Raw genomic sequence first — 22,338 nt, forward strand, 5'->3', positions numbered from 1 at the left:
CCTGAAATCTACACACACACACACGGGTGCGTGTGTTTTTGAGGGTAAAATATTGTGTGGTGTGATTTATAGTGTGTGAAGAGTTGTTGAATGGGGTTGCCGTGTTCAGACAATTCGAAAAAATATGTAAAATTCTAATAAATAATTCAAAATGATATTTTTATTAGTTTATTAAAAAAATAGATAGAAATTTAACGAAAACTAATAGAACTAGTTCATTATTCGATAATAAGAATCATTCCTAATTATATTAAATTTTAAGGGAGATGGATGAAATTTATTGTAATTATATGCATTCATGTATATGTTCAAAATCAATGTTTAATTATTGAAAAAGAATTATGTTTAGCTGTCGCCCGCTGATTCTTTGCTCATAAATATTTTTTATTTATTCACTTGTCAAATCTATTAATTAGTGTCTAATCTAATTGTTACTATATATAGTTCTTATTTAATATAAATACGCGAAATTTGATCATTAATAGGTATAACTTCTCCCAAAATTACAGGTATGATTTGTTGAGTCTGTTACATTATATTTAGATTGATTGATTTGTGGATAGGAAATTCAGATCCTTAATAAAATTATCAACTCTTATGTTCAATTATATTTTATGAAATACTTGTGGATTTTAATTTTTTTTATTTAATTATTTGAAGTCTTTCTTCTAACTTCATATAGAGATTTTTTGGTGCATTCTTATTATCCTCTTTAATGATTTAAATTTTTAGATGAAGTTATCGTTTGTGGTATTAGGATTAGGTCAAATAAAAGATCTTGGATTCAAATTTTATGGACATTCATTTATGAAAGAAATGATTAATGTTCAGGGTTTGATTTTCCTCCTAACAGTTTAAATTTTTAAACGAGATGGTTGTTTATCAATTTCTAAAACTTTTTACCAATTGAGCATATATAAAAGCATTTTTATTTGGGATAATTACATTGCCCTCTCCTGAAAATTTTTGTGTAATTACACGTAGATTTATGTGATTTGAAAAATTATATCTAATACCCTTGATATTTATTTTCATCTAATAAATATATTCCTTCGTTGATCAAAATCCACCAAAAACACAGATATTAACAAAAAAAATTGAACGAAAATTCATAATTATCCCTGATTTAAGATGCACAACCCAATTGAATCAATAAAAAAATAGGATGGTTTGGCCCTGGCCAACTTGGCACAGGATTCAATATCTGGGACCAGCCTACTCAATGGCCCAGGACCACTAGGCTTGGGCTGGGTCTGTTGGGCCATTTTTTTTTCTTTCTAAAGTTCAATATATATTCTAAAGTATAATTTTTCTATATACATATATATTGTATGATTTAATTTATTATGTTTTTATTTCATAAGACAATTATGAATTTAAGTAATTATTTAGAAAAAGACCTATTATAAGAAAAAAATAAAATAAACCAAGCACATTTGGGCCTAATGCAGGCTTGGTCTGGGCTGGTCTACGGGTTGGACCTGAATTTAAAAATAAACCTAATTAGGGCCCATTTAGAGGCCCATGATCGCCCCAAGACCAGACATGAGCAATAGTGGGTCGGTCTTGGACTAGACTCTTTCAGCTGGTCCATGCCAATCCTGGGGCAACCAGGCCCACTGTGCACCTTGACCCCTGATTGACTTATTACAGGTCAAATAAATATTTTCATATCAAATTTTTTTTATATATCTTCATACTCTAATGCATGTAAAAATATATATTTAACCCTTATAATGGTAATTTGGTTAGAAAAATATTTATTTGGCCTGCTATAAGTTAGTAATAAGTCAATTGGGGATAAATATACATTTTCATCTATCTTTTGGCTAATATCAGCAAAATTGGTGAATTTGAACTGACGGAAAAATCTACTTGTCAGACATAAATAAACATTAGGTACATTAAACGTAATTTCTCAAATTATGTGTAATTATACCAAAGTTGGGTGAAGGCAGTGCAATTCTCCTTTTGTGTTTAAAGGGCTTTGAAATGCTTTATCTAGGATGAGTTTGTGCTCAAACACTGATCATGCAGACATTCTTTAGAACTTAGGATAGGATTAGGGTTGTGAATGACATTGCCAAATACCAGCATCATTCTTCAATTTCGGAGCATCTTCACCTAATTAAGTTTGGTTTGCGTCATATTATGTCAAAGCAACAGGAGGGAAAGGTACACATTATCCATAGGAACTAATTAGTGCATTGAACTAAAAATTAAAAGGGGTGTTTGGCTAAATTCGTTTAGAGGATTTTATAAGTTTCTGCATTGTATAAAATATTTTAAAAGCTTAATTTTATTTTAAAAATAAAATCTCAAAGTATTTGAGTAAATAAGATGTCAGAATTTATAAGATATTACAAATGAGGTATTCATTTGTAATAAGGATTGAAAAAATCATTAAACTATTACAGTCTAATGAACATTATATAAACAAGTATTTTTGCTTTGGGAGAAAAATCGTCAATTATATGAAGAGTAAAATTGAAAAACTAATAAAATTGTGACAAATTTTTTATTTATTTGATGTTATATTAAAAGATCTTATAAAAAAAGGATGGATAGAAATCATTTGGGATAATCAAACTACTTTCTCTTGAGGTTTGGTGTAATTAGACATAGACCTCATATGGTTTGGAAAATTACATCTAGCACTCTTGAGATTTGTTTTCGTTTAACAAATAATTACTCCTTTAGTTAAAACTCATTGAATTTGCTGATATTAATAAAATAAAATAAAATAAAAAACTGAATAGAAATTGATATTTATCCTTGATTGACTGATTACTAACTCACTGTATCTCAAAATAATTTTTTTTGGACTAAACTACCCTTATAACGATGAAAATATACCTCCTTACATTCGTTAATGCTTGATGACGTATGAGGGTATTCTGGTCATTAAAAGATATATTTGATTTGCAATAAGTCAATCAGGGGTTAATATAGATTTTTTTTTCCAACTTTTTGTTAATATCAGCCAATTACATAAATTTTGACTAATAAGGAACTTATTTGTTAGGTGGAAGTAAACCTCAAAGGTGTTACACGTAATTTCAAATTACGAGTTGGGGAAAACAGGCTCTTAATTAGATGACTTTCAGTATTTAGAGAGCAGGTGATCATTATCCCCCCGCATGCTGCCATATGATCTTCTGCCCCACTTCACTAAATTGTCGTTCGGTATACCAGAAAAATGAATTACATATATATATATATAAATATGTCTGTGTTCTCTATAAAATGTGGAGTGATTCAAATGGTTTTACTTGAAACTTTTTTTTTTTTAATGAAGAACTATTTCTTTAATTATTTAGTTTATGTCAAGTATGTTTTCATGCAAGTAAATTCTAATTTAAATTATTTTATCAATGTTGATTAGTTATTTGTTTGTTATGTTTTTGTATTTATTTAATTAAATAAATATAATAAAGTATTTAAATTATGCAAATACAGAGAGTGTGTTTCGATTGTTAGTAATTTATGGCTAGGCTGGTGCAAATTAATACTAGAAAAAAAAATGATCAAAATCGATAAAATATATTAATTTTAAATGTGGATGAGAAAGAAAGTAATAGGTGGAACAAATTAATTTAAGATATAATTGTTGTATATTGTAAAGAAATATAAGTATGTTGAAGGGCAGTAATTGGAATATCTTATTTTCAAGTTTAAAGTAAAATTTAACTATGGAGTCAGGCCCAAATTACTAGACATCAGCAAATCCAAGCCGTGCTGGCCCATTCATTACCAGCCAGCTAAAGGGTCACCCGTCCAACCTTTGTCGCCCTGTTGGCAAGGCAACACTCCGTCTAGAACCAACACTAGCAAATTTATAACCGATCCACCTCATTCGATACGTCAATTTTATTTTACACAACAAATATCACTTCACCCTAAAAGTACACCCAGCAGGGACGCACATGCCAGCCAAATTCAAATGACTAGACATCATAGCTAACTAAAATGTTGCTAATATGATTGGATCTTATTAGATAAGGCCCAATGACATGACAAACAGAGAGTTAAACATTATTTCTGTCAAATAGATATTCCAAGAATTTTGGAAATATCTCAATATTCCCTGATCGATCCTAAGTTTCTCAAAATCTGTTCCTACAAATAGGAATGAAGATAGGTCAAAAGGGTAACATCGTCACTCAATAAATCAATATCACGATAACTAAACTTAATTACTCTAGAATTTTCAAACTGTTATAAACTTAGAGAAATTCTAAGTTTATTGGCCTATCACTCCTAATAGAATATAGAGTAAAATGTATATGTATTTCTCTCCAAAATCACTTTATTATTCTCTCCAAAGACTATTTACAAATGAAATACATGGTGGTATTTATAGACCACCAAAAATGTAGTTACAAAATACACCATAAATCATTATAATTACAAATCATAATGGGGGATACAAAAGGGTATAACATAATGGGTATTAAAAATGAATATGAAGAGGTGTATGCATTCATATATACATATTATATATAATACTCCCCTTGAATGCATACCTCTTTATTATATACATCCTGCCTCGTTAAAAACCTTACCTGGAAAAACCCAATGGGATAAAAACCAAGGCTAAGGAAAAGAGTACAGTTGTATAATCTCCCCCTCAATTGTAGCAGATATCTTTCAGGTGTCGCATGCCAATATTACGTACGAGTTGTTTGAACACCTTTGTTGGTAACGCCTTCGTAAACAAATCTGCTAAGTTCTGACTTGATGAAATTTGTTTAACATCAACTTTGCCTTCCACTTGAAGCTCGTGAGTGGAGAAAAATTTTGGTAATATGTGCTTGGTTCTGTCGCCTTTAATATAACCATCCTTGATTTGGGCGATGCACGCTGCATTATCTTCATATATTACTGTGGGACTCTTCTCGATTGATTCCAGTCCACATGATTCATGCACATAATGTATTAGTGATCTAAGCCATACACATTCACGCCCAGCCTCGTATAATGCAATTAATTCTGCATGATTTGATGAGGTGGCTACCAAAGTCTGTTTGGTTGAACGCCATGAAATAGCAGTTCCACCATACATGAATACATATCCAGATTGAGATATAGCTTTATGTGGATCAGATAAATACCCTGCATCTGAATAACCAACTAATTTGGTTGTTTTGACATCATCATGCCTTTCAAAATATAGTCCCATGTCACTTGTTCCACGTAAATAACGTAGAACGTGTTTAACACCATTCCAGTGTCTCTTTGTTGGTGTTGAACTATATCTTGCTAGTAGATTAACAGAAAATGCTATATCTGGTCGGGTATTATTAGCAAGATACATCAATGCACCAATTGCACTGAGATATGGTACTTCTGGACCTAAAATCTCATCGTTATGTGCTGGAGGACGAAATGGATCTTTATTAACATCAAGCGATCGAACTACCATAGGTGTACTCAATGGATGAGCTTTGTCCATATGAAAACGCTTAAGGACTTTTTCTATATAGTTCGATTGATGAATGAAAATTCTACCCTTAGTATGTTCGAACTGCAGGCCGAGACAATACTTTGTAGTGCCTAAATCTTTCATCTCAAACTCACTTTTTAAGTAATTAGCTGCTTGTCGAATCTCTTCAGGAGATCCAATAATATTCAAATCATCAACATACACAGCTATGATTACAAATCCCGACTCTGTCCTCTTTATGAATAAACATGGACTTATTTGATTATGGCAAAATCCTTTCTTTATTAAGTACTCACTAAGACGATTGTACCACATACGTCCTGATTGTTTAAGTCCGTACAAGGACCTTTTCAATTTGATGGAGTACATATGACGAGGCTTTGATTGTAATGCTTCAGGCAATTTTAATCCTTCAGGGATTCTCATATAGATATCTGTATCCAATGACCTATACAGATATGCAGTTACCACATCCATGAGCTGCATTTGCAGTTGTTCAATTACTGATAAACTGATTAAAAATCTAAGTGTGGTAGCATCCACTACAGGTGAATATGTTTCAGTAAAATCAATTCCGGGCTTTTGAGTAAAGCCTTGGGCCACAAGTCTAGTTTTGTACCTTACAACTTCATTTCGTTCATTTCTCTTGCGTATGAACACCCACTTATACCCAACAGGTTTGACACCTTTTGGTGTTGGAGTTATAGGTCCAAATACTTCTCGCTTATTTAGCGAGTCTAGCTCATCTTGTATGGCCTTTTTTCAACTTTTCCAATCATTTCGATGTCTACATTCCTCCATAGTTTGAGGATCATTTTCATCTTCATCCATGATTTGGACGGCTACAGAATAGGCAAAAATATCATTCATTTCAATTTCTTTACGATGCCAACCTAAACTGTTATGAGCATAATTAATAGATATCTCATAACTGTCCTCGAGATTTTGCTCATTACTTTTAGAGTCTTCAGATAAAACCGCTTCAGGGATTTTATCCTTAGAGACACTAGTGGTCACATTCATATCGTGATTAACTGAGACGATATGTTCCTTTCTCTTTCGAGGATTTGCATCTTTAGAGCCAAGTGGTCTACCACGCTTCCGGCGTATTTGTGACTCAGATGCATTTGATTTATTAAAAATCGCTTCAGGGACTTCTAAACGAGCTGGAACATTTTCAGCCGGAATATGTGATTTTGTGACCTTTTTGGTATCTATCAACGCTTCTGGTAGTCTATTTGCAACACTTTGCAAATGTATGATCCGTTGAACTTCAAGTTCACTATCATTTGTCCGTGGATCCATAAAAGACATAGATGTTGCATTCCATGCAATATCTTTCCTTTTAATCTCCTTATCTACTCCCCCTAATGCCGGGAATACTGTCTCATTAAATTGACAATCCAAGTACCTAGCAGTGAATTGATCACCGGTCATTGGTTCAAGGTACTTAATAATTGAGGGAGATTCAAAACCAACATATATTCCCAGTCTCCGTTGTGGCCCCATTTTAGTTCGTTGAGGAGGGGGTATCGGGACATAAACCGCACAACCAAACACCTTTAAATGAGATATATTTGGTTCTCTTCCGGAGACCAATTGTAATGGAGAAAATTTATGGTAAGCGGTAGGTCTAAAACGAATTAGAGCCGCTGCATGCAAAATTGCATGCCCCCATGCCGATGAAGGCAATTTTGACCTCATCAATAAGGGTCTAGCTATTAATTGTAACCGCTTAATTAACGACTCTGCCAGGCCGTTTTGAGTATGTACATGAGCAACTGGATGCTCAACAACTATCCCAATTGATTGACAATAATCATTGAAGGATTTAGAAGTAAATTCTCCCGCATTATCTAGCCGTATCCTTTTAATAGGATAATCAGGAAAATGAGCCCTCAATTTAATAATTTGGGCTAACAGTCTTGCAAAAGCAACATTTCGTGTTGACAACAAGCTTATATGTGACCAACGTGTTGATGCGTCAATCAACACCATAAAGTATTTAAATGGCCCACATGACGGTGTTATTGGCCCGCATATGTCTCCTTGAATTCGTTCAAGAAACATAGGAGATTCTACATTCACTTTTGTCATAGATGGCTTTGTAATTAGTTTTCCAAGAGAACAAGCCGAACATATGAAATCGCTTTTAACAAGGAACTTCAGGTCCTTTAGTGGGTGTCCATGTGAATTTTCAATGATCCTATACATCATTGTTTTACCTGGGTGACCAAGTCTATCATGCCACAAAGTAAAAATACTTTGATCAACTAACTTCGGGTTAGTGATACTATGTGTTTCAACGGAGCTTATGAATGTGCCATATAAACCAGAACTATATGTTCTCATTCTTTCTAAAACTTGCTTCTGGCCAGTTTTATATGTTGTAAGGTACAGATATTCGATACCATTTTCATTCATAGTTTCAATATGAAAACCATTTTGTCGAATATCCTTGAAACTCAATAAGTTCCTTTGTGATTTACTAGAATATAAGGCATCATTGATATATAATCTTGTTCCTTCAGGTAACAAGATTGTAGCTCTTCCGGAGCCTTCAATAAGATTACTAACTCCTGAAATAGTACTCACATTTGTTCTTGTCATTATCAAGTTTGAGAAAAATTTCTTGTTTCTCAGAATTGTATGCGTAGTTGCACTATCAACAAGACAATGTTCCTTATCATTGAGATTTGTAATGGCTTGATCCATTCTATATAAATGAAATAGACATATAATAAGTAAAAGAAACACTTCATTCATAAAATATAAAAACATTACAAGATTAAAAGAAATACCCTATCAATGAAAGTAAACGTAACTGAATAATAGAAACATACTAATGACATATGAGATAAATCTAATCAACAAGCATGTCAAAATCCTCAGTAATGTCACCAAACTGTAGGGGCAGCTCAGGGAGATTTTTATCTTCATTTTCAATAGACTGAAAAAAATCTGAAGCATCCATGTGGGTATTGTCTGAGATTCCAGCCTCAACAAAATTAGTCTCAACTTCTTTACCTTTCGCTTTTACAGAAGCCTGGTATAATTTGACCAGATGTTGTGCCGTACGACAGGTACGGGACCAATGTCCAGACATCCCACATCTATAGCAAAGATCTTCATTTGTAGTTTTCTCTTGTTGATTCTTTGCCTTGTTCCTATTGTTCTTTTGAATATTGGGATTAATCCATGTATTACCACGACCATTACCGCGACCATGACCACGGCCGCGACCGCCACGACCACGACCATAAGAATGGCCCCGTGGTGAGCCATGGTAACGACCATGCCCCTTTCGTGAAGAAGTAGCATTTGCTTCAGGCAATGCCGCTGAAATTTCAGGAAGTGGCTTGGAACCAGTGGGTCGGGTGTGATGGTTATTCAACAAAAGTTGATTATTTTCTTCTGCAACAAGCATGCATGAAATCAACTCTGAATAGGTTTTGAACCCACGTTCCCTGTACTGCTGCTGGAGTACAAGGTTGGATGCATGAAAAGTAGAAAATATTTTTTCCAACATTTGTTCATCCGTCACATCTTCTCCACATAACCTCAACTTTGATACAATTCGAAACATTTCAGAATTATATTCAGCAATCGTTTTGAAATCTTGCAGTCGCAATTGTATCCACTCATATCTTGCACGTGGTAAGATTACAGTCTTTTGATGGTCAAATCGATCCTTTAAACTCTTCCAGAGTTGAAAAGGACTTTTGACTGTTAAATATTGAGACTTCAGGCTCTCATGAAGATGATGACGAAGCAAAATCATTGCTTTAGCACAGTCTTGCTCAGAAGCAACAGTATTTTCTTTTATTGTTTCTCCCAATTTGCTACTTGCCAAATGTAGTTCGGCATCAAGAACCCATGATAGGTAGTTTTTTCCAGAAACATCAAGAGCAACGAAATCCAATTTTGTGAGATTGGCCATTAAGCTACAACAAATTTAATATGCACTTTTAGCATAATATTCAACATATACATAAAAGTAAAATAATATGTATTACACATGATATAAAGTAAAAATGACATAAAATATTACTACCATTAAGTTACATATAAGTTACCATGTAATTAGTATGAATTATAATGGCATGTATACGTGGAATTAAATAAAAATATTTGCCTTAAATCTTATAATGTTACAAATAGCAATTAAATGGTATTCATGCCAAATCATTTTCTTAACAAATAAATTTTGTTGCATATACTAGCAAAACATGTAAAATATATACATGGACATATGAAACAAAACTATGTTATCGAAAAATTATCAGAAATCAAATAAATAAACGAAGAAGCATCGGGCTTCTTGATCAAGCCATTATCTCAAAACACTTCAGGTGGTGAGAAAATTAAACATATACTTATCATCGCTTCAGGGATGATATTGCACATAATTGGTACAAAATATTTCACCTACTACTGGAGATGATTTTAACTCATTACTTACTTCAGGAAGCAATGAAATTTTATAGAACATATCCACTTCAGGGGATAAAATCAAGAATTGTATACCTGCTTCTGGAGGCAATATCACATCCACTTCAGGGGATAAAATCAAGAATTATATGCCTACTTCTGGAGGCAATATCATCCACTTCAAGGGATGAAATTGAGAATTTATATATATATGTCTAATTCAGGAGACATTGAAATGTATAATATAATTGCTCTTTTTTTTTTTTTTATGAAATATTCAAAAAGAAAAGTAACTATGATATTGTAGAGATAAACAAACAAAGAATAAAAATTATAATCATAAAATTAACATTTAACCTTGATCGATCGTAACGTAACGTCGTGCTGATAACGTGTTATAAACTTAGAGAAATTCTAAGTTTATTGGCCTATCACTCCTAATAGAATATAGAGTAAAATGTATATGTATTTCTCTCCAAAATCACTTTATTATTCTCTCCAAAGACTATTTACAAATGAAATACATGGTGGTATTTATAGACCACCAAAAATGTAGTTACAAAATACACCATAAATCATTATAATTACAAATCATAATGGGGGATACAAAAGGGTATAACATAATGGGTATTAAAAATGAATATGAAGAGGTGTATGCATTCATATATACATATTATATATAATACAAACTCAATATATAGTATAGATAATCAATATTGCTGGAGTGAGCAGCTTAACTTTTTGTAAAGAACTATAACAACTACAACTAGAGAAAATGGCACAGTCTTCGCTACCCAAAATATTTATTTAATCAAATAATATTATTATTATTATATTTTCACCAAATTTGATAAATGTGAACAGAACTTGTTTTCACATGATAAAATTAGTTTATAATATTTTATTTCACCCAATAAATAGTAGTAGGTGAACAACCAAAAGCCCAAAGAATAACAGCACGTGCAAAATAATAATAAAAGAAATTTATATATATATATAGAGAGAGAGAGAGAGAAGGGTAGATGGGTGGGCGGCACGTGTAAATGTAGAGTGCTGGGCCACGTCTCTAGGGGGGGTTCGGACAATGCGTCAAACATCACACGGTCGGGCCCAAATAGATCCAAAGATGTGGCGTGTTGTCCCACTCACTTCACCTCTCCAACACAAGTTCCACTTTCTCTTTCTAAATTTTAATTTTTTGAGAAGATAGGGTGAGTACGTACCAAAATCTTGTTTGAGACGTAAACCTCACTCTTAAGCAACTCCATCTCCTCACCCCTTTTATTACTCCCTTAATTTTATCTATCCTCAACTCATCATTTCTTTCAATTTACAATTACTGTTATAGTTTTGTAGTTGAAGCTATAATCAAAATTTCGAGATCATCCATTTGAGTTTTATTGAACGTGCGGATATTTGTCTTGCTTTATAAAAATTATTGCAATTTGTTTGTAATTATATTGATATTGATTGAATCGAGAGTTATTGTAATTTATTGCTTGTTTTTCTTAGTATATGATGTATTTGTACTTTTTCTTTAATTTATATGCTTAATTTATCATTTCGACTTTTATTTTAGTTAGATTTCATTTAAAAGACAAAGAAAATTATCGATAAAAATTTAAGTGATGACAATAATTACCATTAAGCATACTTATTAAGTGACAAATTTTTTTTACCAATAATGTCTTAACTTAGTGGTTAAGGTCAAGGCTGAGGTCCCATGAACAAGCTCGAGCTAATGGACTCAACTTTTATTTTGTTATTATAATGATTTTCACAGTCCATTAGTGGCAATATAAATTGTCACTAGTAATAATTAGCAACCGAAAAAAAAAAGAATATTGTATAAAATTATTGACTAATTAATGGCACATGTACAGTGATATTGTTATGGCCAATAATATATTATAATTATATTTGTATTGTCAGTCACAATACGTGTGTTATTAGTTGTTTATAGTAACATTACCGATAATTATTTTATGACAGAAATAAAATTATTGTCATATTACATTTATTATTAGTGATAATTGTAAAATTATCACATCATATTGCAATACTAATATTATTATTTATTGTAGTATTTAAGAAAAAGTTAATTGAATCGTATACTTGTTTTATTTTTACTATAATTAAAAGGTATTTTTAAGAAACTGGTCAGAAAAGAAGCCAAATACGAACACAATCTCTGAGATTTTTTTTTAAATAATTTAGACCAAAAAACGATCCGATTGTACCCATTGTTTTATAGAGTTGCTAGTTTTTATTATTATGTTATAAATATTTGAATGTTTTGTGTTTAGAACTAATCGCAGTTGCTAATTCAAACACACGGATTTGAATGTGCATAAATTATATTATATTAATATATATATATTGGTTGTTCTATTCAATTTTGATCTCTAATGTTTGGTCGGGGAACGTAACTCTTATTTTAAGCAGAAGAAAATTCTTTCAAATATTAGACATTAATTAATTAATGAAATTCATGGCTTAAAACTTATCTAATTCTACGAGGATTATTAATTACTACACTCAAACATTTGCGATAAAAAAAAATAAATGCTTCTAACGAAATGAAATTGGATTTTTGATTCACCATTGATTTTCTTCCATCCAATAATAATGAATGGATTGATCCAATGTATTATAGTACCTGATCATTAATAAATAAAAAACCCACTAAATAATAGAAAAATATAAATTACACTTACCTTTTCTGACGTTTAGCATAATTACGGATAACTCCTCGTTATTGAAAAATTACAAATACTCCCTCAAATGAAATCATTGAATAGCCCATCGGTGATTTTTTGTCATCTAAAAAGTTATATAAATTACAGTTTATAATTCGAAACGAAAATTTTGGCAGTTCAGACTTATTGTTACGGGCGTCAAAATAAAAAAAATAATTATATAACTTTTTGAATATTAAAAAAAAATTATAATTATGCCAAATTTTAAAAAAAGATATTGTAATTTATTGTAAAGAAAATAGCATAAACATTGAGGAAGTTTGATAGAGTTGGGTATGATGGAAGGATGGTAGGTACCAAAAAATAAAAAGAAATAGTACCCCCCCCCCCCCCCCAACCAAATAGAATATGTATAAAGAGGTGTGGAAAGAATAAAATGGAAGTATTTTTAGGGTATGATTTGGAGAAAGGGTCCTTTCAACATTCCACCAACTTGTACAAAATTTTTGTGAGTGGCTTACGGTATGGGAATGGGACACTTGTTCATCTTTATTTTAGGTTAGGGATATGAGATGACCAAATGTTCTAGATTAGAAAATGACATTTTGCTAATTCTTTCTTGCTCCTTGTGCTAACTATTTCTTGGGAATATACATATATATATATAGAAAAAGAGTTAAATTTGATCATAAAACTTAATTTTTAATTTTAGAATAATGTACGATCTGATTAATTACTTAAAAGAAGCATTGATTTCAAGTAAATGTCCAGCGTGTTTTTCTAAATGAAAAATAATGAAAATCTTAGGAATGAGTGAGGTATAGTGCTTCAGTTTGTCGAAAAATTATCAGACATATTGTAATTGAATATAAGAGTTACTGATGCAGCGAACGTATTATATTTTTCTTGTAGATTGATGTGTCGATCGGGTGAATAGTTTTGAGCTTAGATTTACGATATCATTGACACAATTACGATGCGACGCTTTTCAAAGTCACTAACTTTATTTGCCAAGATGGACTTTATATAATTTTAATAAAATTGATCAAGAATTTATAAATTGACAAAACATATGGAAAAAAAATGACTTGTAAGCATTGAGTTGTGGGATAAGTACGTAGTGAAGTAAATAACAAAGAGAAAATGATGGGAAACTGACAAGAAGTTTTGTGGTTGTTTCATGTTTCTTGACAACAGTACTCTCTTAGTTATCTTAAACCCATCGAAATCCACTCCTTGTTTTTATATGGCTTAATACAAGACTCCAAATTTCTCCACAATATATACGAAGCATCATCACTTTTAGTACGTACTCATTTCTTCTACGCTTTCTTTCCTATAACAAGAAAATATATAGTAAACATCAACTTTATATTATGCTTTCATCGATTACATATATTATTACATCTTTTTTTTTTATGTTATGTGTACAAAAATTACGTCATATGTTTATCATTTAAGAAAAAGTTTCAAGTACAAGTGTTGTGTATTTTTTTTTTTTTGCGGGGAAAATTAATGCAAGCAACCCCTATGTGATATTATAAATGAGCAAATTATCCCATATGAAAAAAAATTAGCAAGTTATCTTTTAAAATGCAGCAATTTATTGTTCTCTATTTTTTAAGATGAAACAACTTACCTACTTAGACAGGATGGTAAATTGCTTTATTTTAGAAAAGCACGGCCAAATTGCTATTTTTTTTATAAGAGATAATTTGCTCATTTGCAGTATCGCAAAAAGGAATAAATCACATTAAACCCATTTTTTTCCCCTCAGTCCTAGTCGGATAATACTTTCTCGTATTGAATTTCAATTTGGGACGTTGCAGAAATAGACTATTAGTTATTTTTTTAAAAAAAAAAAAAAATGAGCCCATTTTTAATTCTGTATGGGGCCGTAGGAAAATGGACAAATTAAGTTGAAATCGATGAAATCGAAGTAGTAAGAATTAAAATGTGATAAGGGTGTCCTGAAGGATCTTGAATCACAATGATAAAAATGAAGAGAAAACGATGGCAAATATATCATCAAGTGGCTCTTCTTTCATATGAAAACACAAGACATGTGACATATGTAAAATCCAAAAACTCTCAATTTACACGATGCACGAATGTCATCACTACAACATTAAAATATTGCGACATAATACTCGCTGCAACACCATATAATAATAATGACAAAATATTAAGTTACAATTTTAATATTATTACTGAAAAAATATATTAAATAATAGTAATTTTGATCTTGTCACAATACGATAACTAATGATAAAAATTGTGTATAATATTGTCATTATAGATAACTAGAAATACATGTATAGTGATAATTCAGTAGTAATATAAATACAGAAACAAAATAATATTGTCGTTGTACATTTGTCATTAATTGCTATTAGTGATAAGTCGATGCACGTTTTTTTTTATTCTCACTAGCTAGTTATTATTAACTACAACTTTCACAAAATAATTACAACTATTGAAACATAAATGTTATTATTGTGATAAAATAAAATTTGTCACTAAATATGTATAATGAATGACAATATTAAATTTGTTACTTAATTTTTTGTGTTGTTAATTTTCTATCTTTTTGTAGTGACTTTAATTTATACAATTAAATGACCATGAGATTTTGTATAATTCAAATCTAAAATAATGTGAAAATTCCTCAAAATATGTAAAATATTTGGTAGATACTCTTCAAAAATGATTTATTAGCTTCCAAAATAGCTTATAGACTTGTTCAATTTTAAGCATATATAGAGACCATGTTATTACCATTAATAACATGTTAGAACCTTCATAATCACATGTTCCAAGGTGAGAATTTACATCATGTTTAACATAAGCTTAGTCAAAACATCCCGTAACATGATCATTAATTTAGAACAGAAGATCCAAGCCACATACAAATGGAAGTTTTGTTTCATCTTTTATTCCAATTAGCATATGCACGTCATATTACTCGATTTGTGTCTTATTGCACCAAGTATTATCGACTAGGGAGAGAAAAAGTTTGGAACTTATAAACCACTCAAACTTCTTGTCAGCAATCGATATGGGATGCTTGCTTATGTCATCAGCCTCGCAGACAAGGAGTTTGGGAGGTACACACGGTCTCATTCCCACATACAAGACCAAATAATGCAACTTGTGACTCGATCCGTGCTCCGTGGTGCAAGGTATTGCTCGCTTTGTGTATGGCTTTTCAGAAGCAATAGATTCTTGAAAAGGTGTCCTGCTAAGGAAATAAGTCATTGATAAAGCCAATAAACTTCTCATCCGTAAGGACCGCAATCAATGTAAGACATTTGCCAACATAAAATCAAATTCTTTAAATAAAATAAATGACATAATCTTTATTAACATAACACATTTACATGAAGGAAAATAAAAGATGCAAATGATTTAAAAATATAATAAGATCGTCAAAGTAGCAGAAAGTGTTGATGAAGGAGTCTCACAAGATGATGACAAATACACGTAACTCCGAAATCCACAGGTAGCAAAAGTAGGTGATGGAGCAATTAAGAAGTAGCTAAACCCTCACTCACACGCATGCATTAGGTTGGTAAGCAATTCAAGACTCAATATAATTAATACCAATAGATAATTAAAGTTTAAATTGTTAATTACAAGTATGTCTTAAGTGTTATTAAAAAAAAAAAAGTGTAATAATGAGGTGCAATTTGGTAAACAGAAGAAGAGACAGCTTGACAAATGACAAGATGATATGTTTCTTCTTCCACATGTTTCCAAATTTCGACCTTCACAAATAGACACCAAATCATAATCTCTCCAAACTCTACTATACCTAGAATCCTGTTTTGTTTTTTCCATTGAACTTGCAAAAGATGACAAACCAAAGAAAACCGAGTATGATCAGTATCGTATCTCAATCGTATATAGCGCCTAACCTACATAAATAAAGATGCAAATTATTGAAAACTAATCAAAAAATATAATTAATAAAACAGTGAAAATAAATACATGGGTTTGTATAATTTTCAACTAAAAAAATATTCATATACTATATCTATATATATATATATATATATCAAGAAGTGGAGGACGGTGGATAGTGGCCGGAGGTCCACGGCGGTGCTGGGAAACTGGAGGTGCTAGTGCCGGCTTGAGTTTCTTGATTACTTCCCTGTGGTGTGAAATGTATTGTTTGACCACTAGAGAAGAGCAAGGGATATGGAGAAGTTGATAGAGAGAAAAATGACGGCGAAGACGTGGAGGAGGAAGTGTCTAGCGCGTGTGTGTGTGAATACAGGCCGGCGGCCGACGATGATGATGCATAAAGCATTTGCTCGAACAAAGTTGTTGATTGCTGTGGATGGTAATCGCCGGTGCTTTGAAGCAACTGCGAGTATTCCCAGTAATCCCTGGCGGTGCTCTGGAAGAATGACGACGAGGGGTTTGGAGGCGGAGGAGGGCTGACGGCGACTTGTGCGGATTGGGCGGCGGGCTGAGGTGGTGGCAAGATTCTGACGTTCTCTGGAAAGTTGAGTTTCGCACGGTTACCTCTAAATCGCAGCGCTGCTTCATCATACGCTCTAGCAGCAGCTTCGGCAGTGTCGAAGGTGCCGAGCCACACTCTGGCGGCTTTGTGCGGGTCCCTTATTTCCGCTGCCCATTTGCCCCACGGACGTTGCCGAACTCCTCTGTATTTTCTTCGTCGTTCTCCGGTCTCTTCGTATGAATTGGTGGGGTATTCCGGCTGTGGAGGAGGTTCGGCTGCCGGGGTGGGGAGCGGCGGTGCGACGGTGGTGGTGGGTGTTGCGGCACTTGTACCTGCTTCTGGTTCTAGAAACCATCATCATAAAATAATGCAAATTTGGATTAGACTCGAAGTTTGATTTGACAAAGACAAAGTTAATGGATATGCATGAAGATATAATTTTTTTAGAAAAACAATGATGTCTTAAAATTAATATCATTGACCCTTAATTTAATAAAAAAAAAAAAAAAAACTAGTACATTAATGTTATTAGATCAAAATACACTGTTGAAAGCTTGCCAAAACATGCAATAACACAAACTTACAAGAAAGTATTAGGAGAATGGATAAACTAAAATTAGAAATAGTTGGAATGAAGAATGATTCAAATGCTTGATAGAAAGAGTAATATTCAACAAGAACAAGAGATCAAAAGTGGATGACGAAAGAGTTTGAAAATATCCGGACAAAGAAAGGAAACATGAAAAGGATAGAAATTGAAACAGAGGAGCTGCATTCTCAAACTCCATAGTTTTGGGAAAATTAACAACAGCAAAGAGGTGGAATCAGATTTCTTACCAGTTTTAACAGATGAAGACGACTCTCCCAGGCTGCGATAAACCCTCTGAGCTTGTTCAGACAACTGCGTGACGCTGTCATCTCGATCACGTCTCCGTTTCTGCCCAGTCCAGGAGCCAGAGCTGGAAGAGGAATAAGCAGAGGAGGGGGATTCAATAAAGTTGCCGGAGCCACCCGGAGAAAACGACGAGGCGACAGCGCCGCTAAAGAGCCCGCTCTGTCTCTGGCCCGACACCACGTGGGTCAGCGCTGTCACCATCGCCGACATCTCCCGGGATTGACTTTGCCCTGATAGCATGGGCGGCGCCACCACCGCGGAGAGTAAGTAATCGGGTTGTTCTTGCTGTTGCATGTGGAAATATGGTATGGGAACATTGACAACCCCGGTTGAGGTGGTGGCTGAAGTGGTGGTGGTGGTGGTCGTCTCTGTATTTCCTCTCGCCGGAAACCTGGCATAGTCACCGCTGTCCCGTCTGTTCGCCACCTTTAACAAGCACATATACTGCAATAATCGGTATCTGACTCAACTCGACCTAACCCGACAACTCAAACCCTTCAATTTTTCCCTAGAAAACAAAAACCAATCCGAAAAATTCCAACTTCAGACCTCCTTGTTCGGAAAATCCCAAGATTTTCAAGAACTCAAGACTTGTCGTTTATACCACAAACAGCTTCTGAAAAATTCCACTGCAGCCTCCTTAATTTGAACAAGTAAAACATGCAAATTGCCAAGAGCCAGAGAGATAGTCAGAGAGAGATTGATTAATTCTCGACAGAGTTGAAGAAAACGAAAGCAGCAGCAGCAGAAGGACAGCTCCTGATGCAATCACCAGCCGTTAATTTGTGAAGTAGACCCCTGTTTATAATTTTCTCCCGTTTTATTTCTCTCTTTCGGAAGGTGATTAATCCGTCAAAGAAGGGCTATATAAGGAGGAAAAAGAATAAATTAAAATTCTGGGTACAGCCGTCAACTGCACAGTTCCCCCCCCCCCTAACCTTTTCGCTAAATGTGCTTAAAAGTGCTAATTGCAATAGTTGGGGGGAGAAAATTATAATTACCGGAAAATATTATACTCTTTTTGGTATTTATCAACATTTAATAATAATATTGAATGAGTGAGAAAGTAAAAGAAGCAGGGCCGACTGGAAATGTTCACACGGGGTGTGACCCGATTACGGCAGAATTAGATGAACCTTTGGCCTTTCGAACCTCGGAGCGAATGTCGGTTATGTACTTTGGCTGTGCTTGTCTCTCTCCCCCTCTCTCTCTCTCTCACATACACACACACACACAGTGTGATCATGTTTGAATTGTATTCTCAACATCATCATCCCTATTACTATGATACACAAAACCAATATGTTTTTATCTTCTAATTATGAAAATTTTGATTTCAGAACATGTTTGATTTATATTTATTCAAAAAAATAACCAGTTATGATTGGGTGTGGCGAGCATCCACGTAAATAGGAAATGTATATTAATTATTTGTTTTTATTTCATTTACCGACATAATCTTCTATATTTTACTTTTTTGGGAATTGGGTTAATCCCCTCGTGCAATCCTAATTGTAACAAACTACTGGGCTTTGGGTTTTAGTGTGTATATATATATTTAAGTTGTGGTCCAAGTTTCAAGTGGTCTGGCCACCAAAAGCCAATGGTTGATCCCAAGCCAGTTGAGGTATTCCAGCATTATTATTAAAATTGAACATAATTATAAATATTTTTTTTATTTTAAATAAAAACTAATTATATAGCAATCTGAATATCAGGTGGACATTACCATTTTACATACTTCAATGTTTTTAAAAAATAAATAATTCACAGGATATATTAGTCCATAAAAATATAAAAAAATTAATAAATATATAAATTATAATTTATAATTCAAAAATATATTTTAGTTGGTTCACCATGAATACTAATAGAATGGGCTCGTTGTTGGACAGACGTTAAAATCAGGAGGGTATTTATAAATTTTTCAATAATAAAAAGATATTTATAATTATATCAAACATTAGAAACATAACTTTTAATTTACCTTTGAAATTATAGCGAAAAGGTGAATAGAATCATCTCTGTTGAGCAATCAAAACTTTGATGATTTTCTCTTAGAATTCTGCATCTCGATTCTCAACATTTGTGGTGCTGCTAAAATGAGTTTTCAGAGTAATTGAAAACTTTCGACCCATTTGATAATCATATTAATAGAAAAATACAACATGATAAAATATTAAATAAAAATAATGAGATAGGTTTTATTAATCAATTATTATGATATTAATGATTGTGTGCTTTTCTCAAATTTGAATATATTCATGGTTTAATTATTGCAAAATGGTGTATATATATATACAAGAGTTATTAATTTCCAAAGTGTCATAATTAATAGTAGAGAAGGTTTTGTATTTTTGATTGCCCTCTCAATCCATTCTTCATCAAAAGAGTCCACTTCCAATTTATGATTTATTTACACAAATCATTCTCGTCTTTTGCATTATTATAAAATTCATCCCTATATAAGTAGACAACAAGCAACTCTATATAAATCCACATAAAATAACAAATTTCAAATTTATCCCATTTTTTCTTCACTCATATGCACTTATAACTAGGGTGCTCATAGTGCAGTTTCAATTTATTTAAACATATTTTCAAATTCAATTGCCATTGACAGTTTTATAAAATAATTTTTTAAATTATCATTTTTAAAACCAAAATCAAAGATGCCATAAAAAAAAATGAACGAAAAATCGAGACAATCATCAAATTGGCTGAAAATTTGAATGGGCTTGAAGAATTAAACATACATATTAAAGTTCAAATATATAAAGTTTACAAAAATGAGCTTTGTAATATGAAACTTTTATAACATATGAATTTTTTGGGTTATATAATTCAAATATGAAAATTCTTCTAAAAAATTAATTATTTTATCAAATTATTATATATATAATTCAAAAAATTAATTACATATTTAGCGTTGTCGTTCGATTTTTTGCTGTTCTTTTAAGTTCTAAATTAAAAGTAAATCAATTATTCGGTGCGATTTTACTCTAAATTTAGAATTATAATTTAAAAAAAAATCATGAAAAATAGTTCAATTTAATTCGATTACGACGATTTAAAATCATTTTAATTTTTCTTTATCACCCCTACTTATTATAACCACCCTATCCTGCGTACTTTAGCATGTGTGGGATTAAGTTGTTTATTTCAAAAATACACCAAACATGGATGTAATTAGTTCAAGTGGTCTCATTCTTACGACATTTCCCATTCCCATGAATGCAAGAAAAGACAAATCTTTGTACAAGTTGAGGTTCCATTTTAAAACTTCCAACTAGTCCAAGTTTCTTTCACCAACTTTGAGGTGGTTTTGGTCAACGCGTTCCAAAAATAATAGTTGACTAAATCCCAGTCTTTGTCGTTGATTTTAATTATACTTAGATTCTTGAAATAGTATATTTATATTTAAAGTCGTGTTTTTTCTATATTCAGGCCAAGAACTGAATTAAAATAAATAAATAAAGGAAATGTGTGTTCATGAGCAATTTGGTCAAAGCACGTCTTTCTGACTTTTGAACTCAATGAAATAAATTGGCCAACCAAAAGATACCAAGTAAAGAATTAGTTAGGGTTGAATTGTTGAATATATCAAAATTAAAATCGCTACTACTATTATTGAAGATATTTCACGACTAATGATGCCGAACCTAAGACCAAAAAGAGAACCAAAAGGAAAAAAAAACCAAATAAATACTCTTTTTGTCCTAAATTCAAGAATTATTTTTCATTTGAAAAAAAAGTAGGCATAATTATACTTTTAATTCATAGGATAGAGAATTCAATAATTTTAGACTTTAGTCCTTTACTAAATGGGTTTTCAAAGTAGTGCAAAATTTGACAAAATTCGACACACTTAAAATTTTCTGTTTCACTGAATTTCAAAGTGGTCCGAAAATTTATAAAACTCGACACATTTATTCATCTATTTTATGGGGTTTATAGAACTAAAGTGTAGAGTTTTTTTTTTTAAAAAAAAAAGAATTGGGATAGTTTTAAAAATTTCATGAAGCATAGAACTAAAAATGTCGATTTTCTTACTTTTTGGATCATTCTGAAAATTTCATAAATCATAGGACTAAAAATATTTACCCCCTATCCTATGGGACTAAAAGTGTAGTTTTAGAGAGAAAAATATTATGCAAAATCTCTAATTCATATCTAAACATTTGATCTTTTTTTTTCCATATAAATACAGTTCAAATTTAATAAACGTGGTGTCGTTAATTTGCAAGTAATGCGCACTCGAAATCTTAGTTGAGTGATAAGGTAGGGGTTTGACAATTAATATATAGGTTGTGGGTTCGACTTTTTATGAATATGAAAATATAAAGTAGGGACTTTTACAATAATATGTTATTTAATTTAATAATATGAATATTTGAGT

General features: G+C 32.2%; 2 protein-coding genes across 2 annotated transcripts; both read right to left on the reverse strand.

The window, feature by feature from the left end:
* Window positions 1–8,184: 8,184 nt before the first annotated feature.
* Window positions 8,185–10,372, reverse strand: LOC105180352 (uncharacterized). Its single transcript, XM_088877387.1, has 2 exons — window positions 10,235–10,372; window positions 8,185–9,390 (listed from the first exon to the last, which is right to left on the reverse strand). Exon 2 carries the CDS (start codon window positions 9,384–9,386, stop codon window positions 8,310–8,312), a length of 1,077 nt encoding a protein of 358 aa, XP_088733513.1. The 5' UTR covers window positions 9,387–9,390; window positions 10,235–10,372; the 3' UTR covers window positions 8,185–8,309.
* Window positions 10,373–16,514: 6,142 nt separating this feature from the next.
* LOC105179326 (uncharacterized) lies at window positions 16,515–18,791 on the reverse strand. Its single transcript, XM_011102928.3, has 2 exons — window positions 17,882–18,791; window positions 16,515–17,388 (listed from the first exon to the last, which is right to left on the reverse strand). Exons 1-2 carry the CDS (start codon window positions 18,378–18,380, stop codon window positions 16,634–16,636), a joined length of 1,254 nt encoding a protein of 417 aa, XP_011101230.1. The 5' UTR covers window positions 18,381–18,791; the 3' UTR covers window positions 16,515–16,633.
* Between the last annotated feature and the right edge of the window lie 3,547 nt (window positions 18,792–22,338).

The sequence above is a fragment of the Sesamum indicum genome, linkage group LG2 (assembly GCF_026168435.1).
Source record: "Sesamum indicum cultivar Baizhima isolate 11 linkage group LG2, ASM2616843v1, whole genome shotgun sequence".
Lineage (NCBI taxonomy): Eukaryota > Viridiplantae > Streptophyta > Magnoliopsida > Lamiales > Pedaliaceae > Sesamum > Sesamum indicum.

Bases quoted from the DNA above. Each gene is read 5' to 3' on its own strand.
- LOC105179326 (XM_011102928.3), bottom strand. From the start codon at position 18,380: ATGTGCTTGTTAAAGGTGGCGAACAGACGGGACAGCGGTGACTATGCC. The intron at 17,389-17,881 runs GTAAGAAATCTG...GATGGTTTCTAG, and splicing joins GTCTTCATCTGTTAAAACTG to AACCAGAAGCAGGTACAAGT.
- LOC105180352 (XM_088877387.1), bottom strand. From the start codon at position 9,386: ATGGCCAATCTCACAAAATTGGATTTCGTTGCTCTTGATGTTTCTGGA.